Below are 12,706 nucleotides of genomic sequence, written 5' to 3' on the forward strand. Positions count from 1 at the left end.
CACCAGTTTTGTAGCTTCCATTGATCGTCAAGTGTTCGTTATTCTCTAGGTTCAAGATTTCCGATAGATAAATACAACTGCTTCAAAGGCAAACTTTGTTGAACGATTATTTGAATACCAACAGTAATAGAAACCAATCTAATACAAGTAATTACATAAACCACATTTACGACTTTGCATCGAACTTCCCTAGAAACCTGACTGTAAACCTAATCTGTAAACCCGACTGCGCAAGACCTAAAAATAGCCTAGATATTTTAGCTAAGGTACAATATTTTTTTACAATCCTCTATCCAACGATTACAAATATAGCATGGTTAACAATAGTTAAGATAACAAATAATTTCGCGCAATTTGATCATTCCGGCGGTTATAACATTAGCCCCACCTTAGTCCCTAACGTAAACATTACTTTTTTATTTCGATGAATAGGGGATAATCTATTCAAATGAACAATTTTTATCTGCGCCGTAGGTTGTACAATAGGGTGGTTACAACGCTATATGTAAAAAAAAAATTTCGAAATCTTATCGGGGGATCCCCCTAAATTGTGCCACTTGACTAAAAAATGACATTTGTAAAGTTTTAACTCAATTGGATAATGTTAACCTGTGCCTCATCAAGGTTGAAATTTTGAAAAATTGGAAAATTTTGAAAAAAACGCAGTTTTTGGTTTGTAAAATAAAAACGGTTCACTCTAGAAACATGATTTAAGTTTTATTTTGTTCATTGATTAGTTTTCTTCAAATGTTACTATGATCACTATTTAGCTACAGTTATAGTTTCTGACATATTTGCATTGTTACAGATACACATTGAAAAAACGTTGAATTTCTCCATAACACAAAAACACACAATAACTTAATTTGTTTATAAAGAAATGTTTTTAAAATAACACCGTTGTATCTAAATCACTATTATTAACGAATAAACACATTTTTTATTCATGTTATATTGTTTATAGTTGTTATACATCAAATAAATTTCTACTTTAACTCATTGTTCAAAAGGTAGAGGCTCGGATAGGATGCTTTTGAGCAACCAGGAAATTTTGTCCGACACTCAGCAATTACTTGTAAAAAATATTGTTTTTGATCTTCCTCTTTTGTAATACATGAGTTGTAATCTGTTATTAATTTAACACCCTTTTCTGCTGTATCATTTGTAACTTTTAGTCCGTCCACAATCTTTTTACTCTTTAAATATTCTTCGTTATTACTCCACAATTCTGGATTGGTATGCAAAAGTTGATCATTAATATTAAATCTTTTTAAAAAAATTACTTGATTGTGATGAAATAAAATGGTCCGTATTTTTGTCCAATATTTCTGATACTTCATTTATTTTTATTAGTGGTTTCATATCACAGTAGTCATCAAGTTCTTCATCCTCATTTGTTGAGATATTAATTTCGTTGTCACTCTCTTTTTCACACAATTACTTAATGAATCATCAAATAATGAAAAACAGCTTGCTTTGGATTGAGGTACTATATGTGGTTGATAAATTTTGAAACTGATAAATTTGAGATAAATTTATTGACTTTAATGTAATTTACCAAAGATTTCAACAATTGTAAATCTTGGTTTGGAGCAAGTGCAGGTTTCGGGGCATCCAACCACACTTTCACATAAATATTTAAAATATATAAGCAAATATCATGGAATCCTTGTTTTTCAAAAATTGTCAGTTGAAATTGTTCTCTGAAAAAATATATTTTCAACGAATATATCGCTTTTGCCATCCACCTTGCGTGATGAAAAGCACCAGGAGCCGCAAACACGATGTTTTCTGACGGAAAGCGTTCTAAAAATATAAGACAAAGATTAATCAATTTTTTGTAATCGCTCCTTGGATGAGGAACTGTTAATTGTTCTAGAAGATAACTTGAAATTTGACCCGGATTAATCAATTTGCTGGCTACACTTTTATCTTTAACTCCTGATTTAAATTTTTTTTATCAATGTTGTTCCATTCAGTTTTAAATTTTTTGAAAATATCCGATTGAGGGCCTGTAGTCTTTCCCATCAAAGAATCAAAAACGGATCTCAACACTAACTCCAAAATATGGTGGCGACATGGAAGATACAAAAATTTTTTCTCCATCAATTGCTCTAATAAAACGCAAGCACATTTAATGCGGTACATTTATATGTTATATCATAGTAACATTTGAAGAAAACTAATCAATGAACAAAATAAAACTTAAATCATGTTTCTAGAGTGAACCGTTTTTATTTTACAAACCAAAAACTGCGTTTTTTTTTCAAAATTTTTCAATTTTTCGAAATTTCAACCTCGATGAGGCACGGGTTAGCATTATCCAATTGAGCTAAAACTTTACAGATGTCATTTTTTAGTCAAGTGGCATAATTTAGGGGGTTCCCCCGATATAATTTTGAAAAAAAATTTCTTGTGACCACCCTATTGTACAACCATACCGGGTTGAGAGAATACCAAACCAAGAAGAGCAGTGAGCAGGAGAAGAAAACAATAGTATTCATTTTGATAGGCTGGATACGTGTTTCGACCCTACCGGGGACTCATCAGCAACCCGAAAACCTATCAAAATAGTTAACGCAGTTTCTTATAAAGCCCAAACAAATACTTCGTTAGTTCTTGGTGTTTTATTTATTAGTCTTTTTGTCGCTAGGATTTCAATCCGACACTCTTAAACCTGGTTTATTCTTTTCAGGTCATGCCACGTTCCCATTGTTGTGGTTCTTCTAGCCATAGGCATACGTCGTGGTCCTATCTTGATTTTGGCTTCACTTGAAACAATAGCTTGCTTTCTATTGATTTTGCGATATAATGATAATGATTTTGTATAATGACCAGACCGGTATTTTGATGTATATTGTAAGATTCGTGGTTGACATCTTTCCTGTCGATCAGTGATGTGGCAATGAAAAACTCATCCTCATCAGCTATGAAGCCATCGTTAATATCATCATCCAGATAGAAAAGAACTAAGCTTCATTCCACGTGCGTAGTGGAAAGGTCATCACAAAACTTGAATCATTGTCAGTCCCCAATTCTTGAACTGAATGTATACTACATCAGAATCATCTTCACCGACGTCGTTAATCTCTAGATTAATGCTTTTCCAGAATTGCGCCTTCATTTTTTTTGATTCAGTTGCTTTCATTCAATTCGGCGAGCTGTTGTTCGATCTTGTCGTTTTGTTGTTCCACAGGATCTGGAAAATCGAACTCATCCGGTTAGATTTTTTTCTTTTATTAGAGCACCAGTGTTGTAGCTTCCAACGATCGTCAAGTGTTCGTCATTCTGTAAGTTCAAGATTGCTGATAGATGAATACAACTGCTTTAAACGCAAATACTTATACGTTTATTTGAAGACTAACAGTTATAGAAACAATAAATTAATCCAAGTAACTACATAAATCACATTTACGACTTCGCATCGAACCTAACTAGTTCGATGTAAACATAATCTGTAAACCCGACTGCGCATTACCTATATATAAATAGTCTAGATTTATGGCATAGATAAAAATTTTTACAATCCTCTATATAAAGATTACGGTTTTAGCATAGATAAAAATTTTTCCAATCCTCTATCCAAAGATTACAAATACAGCTTAGTTTACAAAGATAACAAATTATATCGCACAATTTTATCATTCCGGCCGTTATAACAATATGTATAGTATACATATTTATATAAATATAAATACATGTATACATATATGTATACGCTGGAAGGAGACCTTAATTGAGACAATATTTGATAAAATCTACAAAATTTTTGGCTTTTGAAAGTTTCAAGAGCAAAAAGTTGGGTAGATTTTATCAAATATATGAATACATCATTTTTTTTGTGTATGTGTTTTCTGGTATTTTATGCATATATATACAGGTTGTCTTCTATTATATTTTATGTGTATCTTTATTGTATCTTAAGTGTATCTAATATCAAAAATAAGCATGAAAAATATAATGTGTTGGTGGTCATTAGACATACCCATGGATATAAATATTATCCACTGACATACCTAAAGAAGTGAAGCCGCCGAGTCATTTTTTCTGCCTTGAAAGATTTTTTAGAGAAATTCTTAGGATCGCCTCGACGAAATTGTGAGGTGAGCAGTTTTATTTAAAAAGCCGTATTTATTAATTTTTTTATTATAATATATTTATAGTAATAAGTAATGTAATTAAATATTAAATGATTATTTTTTTAGTTAGTTATTTTTATTTGATTGGTTACTATTGTGATTGTCTATTGATCACACATTTTTTATAAGATGTTTCCATTATATATAATATAATATATATATTATATATATAATATTATATATATTATATACAAAATTATATTTTGTAGAAAATAACTATAATTTTCTTAATTTTTAACTAAAAACGCGTTAAAAAGAGCCAATGAATCTTGGCACCCTAGGTATGTTTTGGTTTATAACTTTATTTATAAAATCAAAATTTATTATATTAATACAAAAAATTAACTAAGTTAAGTTAACTAAGTAACATTTCTTTCATTTAATTAATGTTATATAAATGCTACATTTTTTTAAAGTGTAGAAGCTCACCGAAAATGCCTTATGCTAACCAGCCCACAGTTTCAGTTAGTGAATTGACAGATGAAAATATCAAATTTGTATTGGAGAATACAGATTTAAGGTTGGTGAACAGTTTTTAACATTCATTTTGTGTTAGTCATTGAAAATACTTTAGCAACTAATTGTAAGTTAGTGAAAGTTATACCTATTAAAAGGTTAAAGGTTACTCTCTCTCTCTTTTGCGTTAGCTTCAGAGGTTTCAACACACACAGCGTATATGAATACGCGTGCAAACCACGCATCATACACATTGCATATGATAGGCGGGGATCTCTTTGTATTCAAACCCAGTCATCGCAATAGCAAGACCAGGCGCCTTTAAACATTGAGCTATCACACCATATTATATAGTACATGCATCTCTGTTCACAAATATTTAAAGTAGTTAAAATTAATTTGTAATTGTTAATTGTTAATACATACGTTTTTGTTCATATGTATATATTAGAATATTTGGTAAATTGATCTAATATTTGACTTGATGAACACCATTGAGCAAACATGGGTGTAGTATATTTATAGTTTATATTTGTGACTTTATATAGTTGCACTAAAGAAATTTTACTGTTATAAAAAGCTTTGACATGTTTAAATTTATGATTCATTTGCTAATCTGTGTTGTAATTTTATCGTAATTTTATAATTTTAAACATTCTTTCAGTGTTGCCAACTCAATTAGAAGAGTATGCATTGCGGAAACTCCAACACTGGGTTTGTATACAATTTTTTCAAAACCTATTTTAACCACATTTTATTACTTCATTTTTCAGAACCAGAATATTTTTTTTTATTTATCGTCAATTGTTACTTATAATTATTTTCACGTAACTCCATTGTCTCTCACCAAACAATGTATTAACCTTGTTTGTTGCTATTGAAATGTTTATTGAGCTCATTAAATGACTCAATTGTTTATTCAATGTGTTTTAAATATAAAATTGCTCAATATTTTTAATTTTAACTTTATTGTTCCAAGCAATCGATTGGATCCAAATTGAATCAAATTCAACTGTACTGTGTGATGAATTCATAGCACAGCGAATAGGATTGATACCGCTGACATCCGACGACGTTGTCGATAAGATGCAGTACCCGAGGGTTTGCCAATTTTTTACATTTGTCAATCTGCACAGATCGAAATTTTAAAAATCGAAAAGATGTTATAAATGTTTTGCTAAAGTATGAAACAAAAAAGCTTGATCAGCAGCACATGCTTTGTTAAATATTGCTTATCACATTTTCATGATGCTAATAAAAATGCAACAATATTTTAGGATTGCAGTTGTGAAGAATTTTGTCCCGAATGTGCAGTTGAATTTTCTCTCGATGTCAGGTGCACAGACGATCAAACAAAACACGTTCACACAGGTCATTTGATCAGCAGCAATCCAAAAGTTGTCCCGGTATGTTGATGCAGTCTTCTAATTTTAGATTATATTATTACATTTTTCCATTCTGAAATATATTGTATTTATTTACTAATTTTTTGTCTTATTTATTTTATTTATTTGTTTTTTAGGCAACTTCCAGACACAGAGATGAAGATGGAGACTATGGCGACAATGAAGGTATATTATGAATGAATGTCAACGTTTATGAATAAATTATTATGTTTTGAACAATTCCTCATATTTTCAACTCTTTTTCTTCACAGAAATACTTATAGTCAAGTTGAGAAAAGGACAAGAATTAAAATTGCGTGCAGTTGCAATCAAAGGTTTTGCAAAGGAGCATGCTAAATGGAATCCAACTGCTGGAGTGGCGTTTGAATATGATCCTGACAATGAGTTCAAGCATACTGTCTACCCTAAACCTGAAGAATGGTTTTTATCATTCAACTGACGTTTTTATATTGGAAAAATTAATGCAACTCTTATTTTTATAATTATAATAATAATTATTATTGTAACACTTATTTTTTTAGGCCTAAAAGCGAATTTTCAGAACTTCCAGAAGACGTCTGTAAGTAAAAATTGAATGAAATTTCAATCTTAAAATCATTGTTGTAAACTTGCAAGTTAATTTTCTTGATACAACTTTTAATGTCCAATGCCTTTTCTGACTTTTTTACTACTTTGATACTCTTCCATTAGCTCCACATTTATTTTATTCAAGCCATCACCACTATCTTCAGTCACCACAATATTTTTTGTTTTAATCTAATTTGGTTGAAAAATAATAATATTTTTAATTTATGTTAATTTTAGATGAAGCTCCATTCAACTATCAGTCAAAACCACACAAATTCTACATGAACATTGAATCCTGTGGCTCCCTAAAACCTGAAAATATTCTCATGACGTCGTTAAGCGTTTTAAAGAAAAAATTGAGTGATTTACAAACTCAGTTGAGTCAAGAAATCCAAGGAGACGCTCTTGCAATATGAATGTTTTTTTTCAGTACGGATTGATTTATTTACAGTTTAATTGTCGAATTTATTAATGATAAAATTTTAATTTTGTAACAATAAAAAATTTTTGTAGAATGTAGTTAAATTGATAAGATTAGATATACAGTTCTTCACTTTCTTTTTTTCGTGATGCTCGGCGTGTTGGCTTCATCAGCTGTTCTTTTCTTTTTCGTTTCGTCCTCCTGCAATGGTTGGTTATGTAGTGCGTCTATCAATCAATATAATAATAAGTTATCTGTATGTTATTATTATGAATTTTTAAAAGCGCGAGGTTTTTTAAAAGTTGTTGATGGCGCGGCGTTGTGACGATGTCTCGAGAAAGATAGGTGTTGCGTTGAGATATAATCTAAATCTGGTAATACGAAGCCAGGTCAGCGCAAGCAGGCGCCAACGACTTTTTCGTTTCATAGATTTGCATAAAATTTAAGCATGATCAGTTTTTTGTCTACTCAGTTACTCATTTTCTTTTTTTGTAATGCTAGACGTGTCGGCTTCTGTTCTTTTCTTTTTCGTTTCATCCTTCCGCAGTGATACATAATCACTGACGGGCCTCTCTTTGACTATTGAAATTTTGCTGATTGTGCACTGTTGAAATTTAGAGCGCAAATCAGACTGGAGAAACTTTCCTTGGTATGTATTTGTCTATCAATTAATCCGGAGCAAGATTTTTTACTCAATATAAACATTAACGAATTGTTAGCCGATGCAGGTTGATAAAAATGATAAATATATCCTTTCAAAAAGCACTTATGAATATATATATATGTATACATATATATAAATATTCATAAGCACTTTTTGAAAAGATATCAAGAGGGCAGACAACAATCAAATGGTCGTTGGCAGGGGAGGCCTGTCAGAGATGGTGGCCACTGAAGATAATATTAAATAATTTTATTGATTGTTCGGATTCACAAAAGATCCAAGTGAAACGAGAATACGAAGTTTGCGAAAACATCAGAGTGAAACTGTATGTTTAGAAAGTCATATATAAAGATTCATTAGAAATGGAAATAAAATCCAAAATATTTTATGGGAGGTATGCGTTTTGAGAGTGAAATCTTTTTAGATGGAATAAGCATAAGAGCTAAAGAGTTTGACTCACTGATTTCAAAAGGAGAAGTATGTGGAACATGTATTAAAAGCTATATGCTGCATGACTGTATAGGTTTACAGTTTAATGAGTTTCCATAAAGAAATTAAGATGAGTTAGCAAACAAACGCATAAGCAGAGAACGAGCAAACAGTTCACATCATATCGCTTTCTTATCGTTAGACAACTTCTGGGTTACTTTTCAACAACATATGGTTATATAGTTTACTTTACGCTTTTATTAAAAAATATACACGATAGAACTGTAAACTAGACAATTATGTTTATAAAAATCTTAGAAACAATGGAATTTAGTGTCTGGAGATGGCGGTAGTAAATCTTTGGCATTTAAATTTGTTAATGTTCTTAAGGATTGTGTTTATGGAACAGTGCATTGATGAGCCAACGAGATTTGGAAATTTGCAAAAGCAGAATATATTGGATTTGCTGCACAAGACAAAGATTTTATACATCCTCCTATTGGAAAAAATGATCACAGTATTTAGTACGTGGTGATTTGATCATGCTATAGCATGCAATGCATGCAAAAGATAGAAGAGGATTCCCCGATATACCAAGAGCAGATCATCGTACAAGAGGTCATAGTCTGAGAATCAACACTTTGCCATTTAGTAGCAATTTGAGAAAAAACTATTGGTACATCAGAAAATTAAACATTTGAAACAGTTTGAATGAGGATGTTGTTAACGCTTGTGGAGTGAATGGGTTTTAAAAAATGTTGGATGGTGCCTTGATGAATGTTGATTTTAAATTTGATTGGAAAGCTGATATTGGTTTATAGATTTGCTTGACTGTTAATTAATGTTTTTTTTATCATTAATTATGTTTTTATTCTTATCTATTATTTTTATTTATTATTATGTTATATTTTATTTGATTTACGTTAAAATGACATTATACAATTTATGTTTATTTATGTGGGCATAGCGACATTATGTTTTTGCCCATTTTTGTTCTTGATAATAATAATAATGTAATAAACCTTGTCACTTGCTGCAACATCTGATCTTCTTAATGTCCGTAAAAGTTTCGGTTCAGTACTTACCATCATCTGGGTGCTGACAAATTGCTGAAAACAAAGCATAAAATTATTTCAAATTTTTTTTATAACCTGCTAAAAAAATGGTCCATTTTAAAAGATTAAATTTGCAAACAGTAAGGGGTCAAAAGTTGAAAGTCTAATTTTTTTTCATAAACCTACTTCAATCTGCGCCATCGAATCTTTATACATTTCCAAAGCCATTTTGTGAACGTCATGAGAGGAGTGATTATACATTATAGCATTGGTGAACATCAGCATCATGTCACGTTGAAATTCACTGGTCGTTCTGATCACCCCAATGTCTATATTCTTGCGGATTGTATTCAAATCCATTGGTCTGGCGAGAGCAAGAGCCGAGCAATAGTTTGAAATTTGACCAACGCGGATATTTAAATTAAATACCAACAATTTAAATGTGTACAAATTTAAACTTTTTGTACTTGCTATTGTTTATTTATTAAAAATTTTTGCCATATATAAAGTTATGAAATGACAAAGAGTTAAAAACAAACTTGAAAATTGTGGTGTGATATCCAGGTGCAATGTCTTCAGTGACCGGATGCATGAAAATATTGGCAAACCTATAAAACAATGGAATTTAAGAATCAAACTTAGATAATGCAATTTGGAATATAGGGAGAACGTGCTAATCTAGAAGAGAAACAAGACACTAACAAATCGCAATTAATCAGCATTACCTTACATCTTAAAAAACATTTTCAAGTCAGTGTTGTGAGCTACCCGGCCAGCATGCTCAGTGTGTGTGTGTGTGTGTGTGTGTGTGTGTGTTTGTTTATCAGTTATCAGCAAAATTAATTAATGTAATGGCAATCAAATTTTAGCTTTTCCGTACAGTGGGGGTTTACAACTTTTAGCAAAAAATTCAGATTTGGTTGGATGGTACCAAATTAAACTTATAAGAAATTATTAATCAGCGTTGCGTGGCCAAACCCATCATAAGTTTTTTGTTCAAGTGATTTCCTAATACACTGATTCTCAATCACTTCCTTTATTTTATCCTTGTCCTGGTTATGACATTAAACTGACCCTCACTGCCTTGTGAGTGATGTTGGATCATCAAAGGCTAGGCCCACCGCTTATAACTGTGGTTGCGTAAGGAAGGGCGTCCTGCGTAAAAACTAGCCAAAAAATAATACTTATGATGACGGAAATAACAATGGCTAGCCAAAAAATCTTTTTAGATGGAATAAGCATAAGAGCTAAAGAGTTTGACTCACTGATTTCAAAAGGAGCCAAAACTAGCCAAAAAATAATACTTATGATGACGGAAATAACAATGGCCCTCAGTATTCGGCAGAAGAGGGTGTGAAGAATCTTCGGAGACCCAGTCCATGGGGTTGTGGTGCAGGGCACCCCACTCTATAGTGTGGCGGTGCAAGGCACTATAGATGGAAGGACTACTTGTAGATCAAGGGGTTGGAGGTTTGGTACCTGGAATGTAGGCACGTTGACAGGAAGAAGTTTGGAAGTGTGGAGGAGCTGCAGAGGAGAATGGTTGACGTGGCTGCATTACAGGAGATCAGATGGAAGGGTGAGGGTACAAGGTTTGTGGAGGCTAAAGGTGGAAGATATAAGTTGTGGTGGAAGGGGGATAATGGTACTGGAGGAGTTGGTGTGATGGTAAGAGAAGAGTTGGTGGAGAAGGTGTTGGAAGTGAGGCGGAGAAGCAATGGTGTAATTGTGGTGGTGATGGTGTTTGGAAAAGTAATAGTGAGGGTGATATCAGGATATGCTCCGCTAATAAGTAGGAAGGAAGAGGAGAAGGATAGGTTTTATGATGATGTGTCTGACGAGATTGGGCAAGCGGGGTTGGATGAGTTTGTGGTGTTGTTGGGTGATTTGAATGGTCATGTGGGGGCGGATGCAGACGGATATGAAGGTGTACATGGGGGGTGGGGATATGGTATACGGAATGAGGAAGGGCGTACAGTGTTGGAGTTGGCGGATGCACATAGCATGGTGGTGGGAAATACCTGGTTTACAAGGGAACCAGCGCGATTGATTACATATAGGTCAGGGGAGCATAGGTCAATGATAGACTATATATTGGTAAGGGCCAAACATAGAAAGTATGTGAAGAATGTGAAGGCGATACCTGGTATGCTGCAGCATAGTATGGTTGTGATGGATGTGACATCAAAAGAAATGGGGAGGAGGAAGAAGGATAAGTTTGTGGCAAAGAGAAAGACATGGAAGTTGCAGGATGCAGAGGTGAGTAAGGCATTTGAAGTGAAGGTGGCTGAAAATTGGGAAAGTGGTAAGGATGGAGATGTTTGGGAGAGATACAGGGACTGTGTGTTGGCTACGGCAGATAAAGTATGTGGATGGACGAAAGGAAAGTGTAGGCATGGTGAGACGTGGTGGTGAGATGAAGATATAAGAAGGGTTTGGGAAGTCAAGAAGGAGAGGTTTAGGGTATGGAGAAGGGACATGACGGAGGAAGCGGAGTCTGAGTATAGAAGGGCTAAGAAGGTTGCAAAACAGGCGTGGCAACTGCAATGACGAAAGCATCAGATAGGTTAATGAAGGAAATGGAATTTGATGTGAGTTCGAGGAAAATGTTCAAAGTAGCAAAGCAGTCAATGAGGGGTAGGTAGGGAATGAATGTGTTTGGGATGGATCTGGCAAGTTGTGCATAGATGAGGAGGAAAAAGCTCAGGTGTGGAAAGCTCATATGGAAAGGTTGATGAATGAAGAGAATGAGTGGGATAGAGATGTGGAATCCGCGGTCACACACGGACCTATAGAGAAGGTGACGATGGAGGAAGTAGAGAAAGCAGTTAGAGAAATGAAACTAGGTAAGGCGACAGGGGTTTCGGAAGTGGCGGCAGAACATATAAAAGTGAGTGAGGTGATAGGAATTGAAGTTATGATAAGAATTGCTAACAGTATGTTTGATGATGAAGGTATATCTGAGGATTGGCGACACAGTGTGTTGGTGCCGTTGTATAAGGGCAAAGGAGATGTGAGAGATTGTGGGTCATATAGGGGTGTGAAATTGCTAGAGCACGGAATGAAGGTAGTGGAGAGGGTGCTTGAAAGGAGGTTGAGAAATATGGTGACAGTTAATGAAATGCAGTGTGGGTTTATGCCTGGTAGGGGAACGGTGGATGTGTTGTTCATGGTGAGAACGTTGCAGGAGAATTATAGAAAGAAGAAACGAAGATTGTACATGTGTTTTGTGGATCTAGAAAAGGCTTTTGATCGAGTACCGAGGAAGGTCATTGAATGGGCGTTGAGGAAGAAAGGAGTGAATGAGAGACTTGTTAAAGCTGTGATGCAGCTGTATGAAGGGGCAAAGACAAAGGTGAGGGTTGGAAGGGGGATGTCGGACGCTTTTAGTGTTAAGGTAGGAGTGCATCAAGGATCAGTGTTATCACCGTTTCTGTTTGCAATTGTGATGGATGTTGTGTGTGGAAACATAATGGAGGGGTTGTTATTTGAGATTTTGTATGCAAATGATTTAGTCTTGATGGCTGATAGCATGGAAGAATTGCAGTTGAAATTTGACAGATGGAAAA

At 33.8% G+C, this 12,706-nt stretch overlaps 3 protein-coding genes across 3 annotated transcripts in view; 1 reads left to right on the forward strand and 2 right to left on the reverse strand.

Moving 5' to 3' along the window:
* Positions 1-986: 986 nt before the first annotated feature.
* HELRODRAFT_178620 (hypothetical protein) lies at positions 987-3,124 on the reverse strand (the record flags this gene model as incomplete). The annotated part of the gene is made up of 4 exons (XM_009026726.1): positions 987-1,228; positions 1,749-1,806; positions 2,678-2,884; positions 3,014-3,124. The coding sequence occupies 4 exons, from the start codon at positions 3,122-3,124 to the stop codon at positions 987-989; spliced, it is 618 nt and encodes a 205-aa protein (XP_009024974.1).
* A 1,449-nt stretch (positions 3,125-4,573) lies between these two features.
* HELRODRAFT_86044 (hypothetical protein) lies at positions 4,574-6,984 on the forward strand (the record flags this gene model as incomplete). The annotated part of the gene is made up of 8 exons (XM_009026693.1): positions 4,574-4,659; positions 5,260-5,309; positions 5,575-5,696; positions 5,873-6,001; positions 6,118-6,166; positions 6,253-6,421; positions 6,523-6,560; positions 6,806-6,984. The coding sequence occupies 8 exons, from the start codon at positions 4,574-4,576 to the stop codon at positions 6,982-6,984; spliced, it is 822 nt and encodes a 273-aa protein (XP_009024941.1).
* The window catches only part of HELRODRAFT_193378 (hypothetical protein), a 17,891-nt gene continuing 12,143 nt past the window's right edge, over positions 6,959-12,706 (reverse strand). Inside the window, exons 15-18 of the mRNA XM_009026727.1 lie at positions 9,677-9,745; positions 9,324-9,501; positions 9,105-9,191; positions 6,959-7,190 (exon numbers count right to left, since the gene is read on the reverse strand). Of these exons, the coding sequence (XP_009024975.1) occupies positions 7,119-7,190; positions 9,105-9,191; positions 9,324-9,501; positions 9,677-9,745 (406 nt within the window). The 3' untranslated portion in view covers positions 6,959-7,118. The remainder of the gene's footprint in view (positions 7,191-9,104; positions 9,192-9,323; positions 9,502-9,676; positions 9,746-12,706) is intronic.

Source organism: Helobdella robusta (assembly GCF_000326865.2).
Source record: "Helobdella robusta unplaced genomic scaffold HELROscaffold_49, whole genome shotgun sequence".
NCBI classification, from domain to species: Eukaryota; Metazoa; Annelida; class Clitellata; order Rhynchobdellida; family Glossiphoniidae; genus Helobdella; species Helobdella robusta.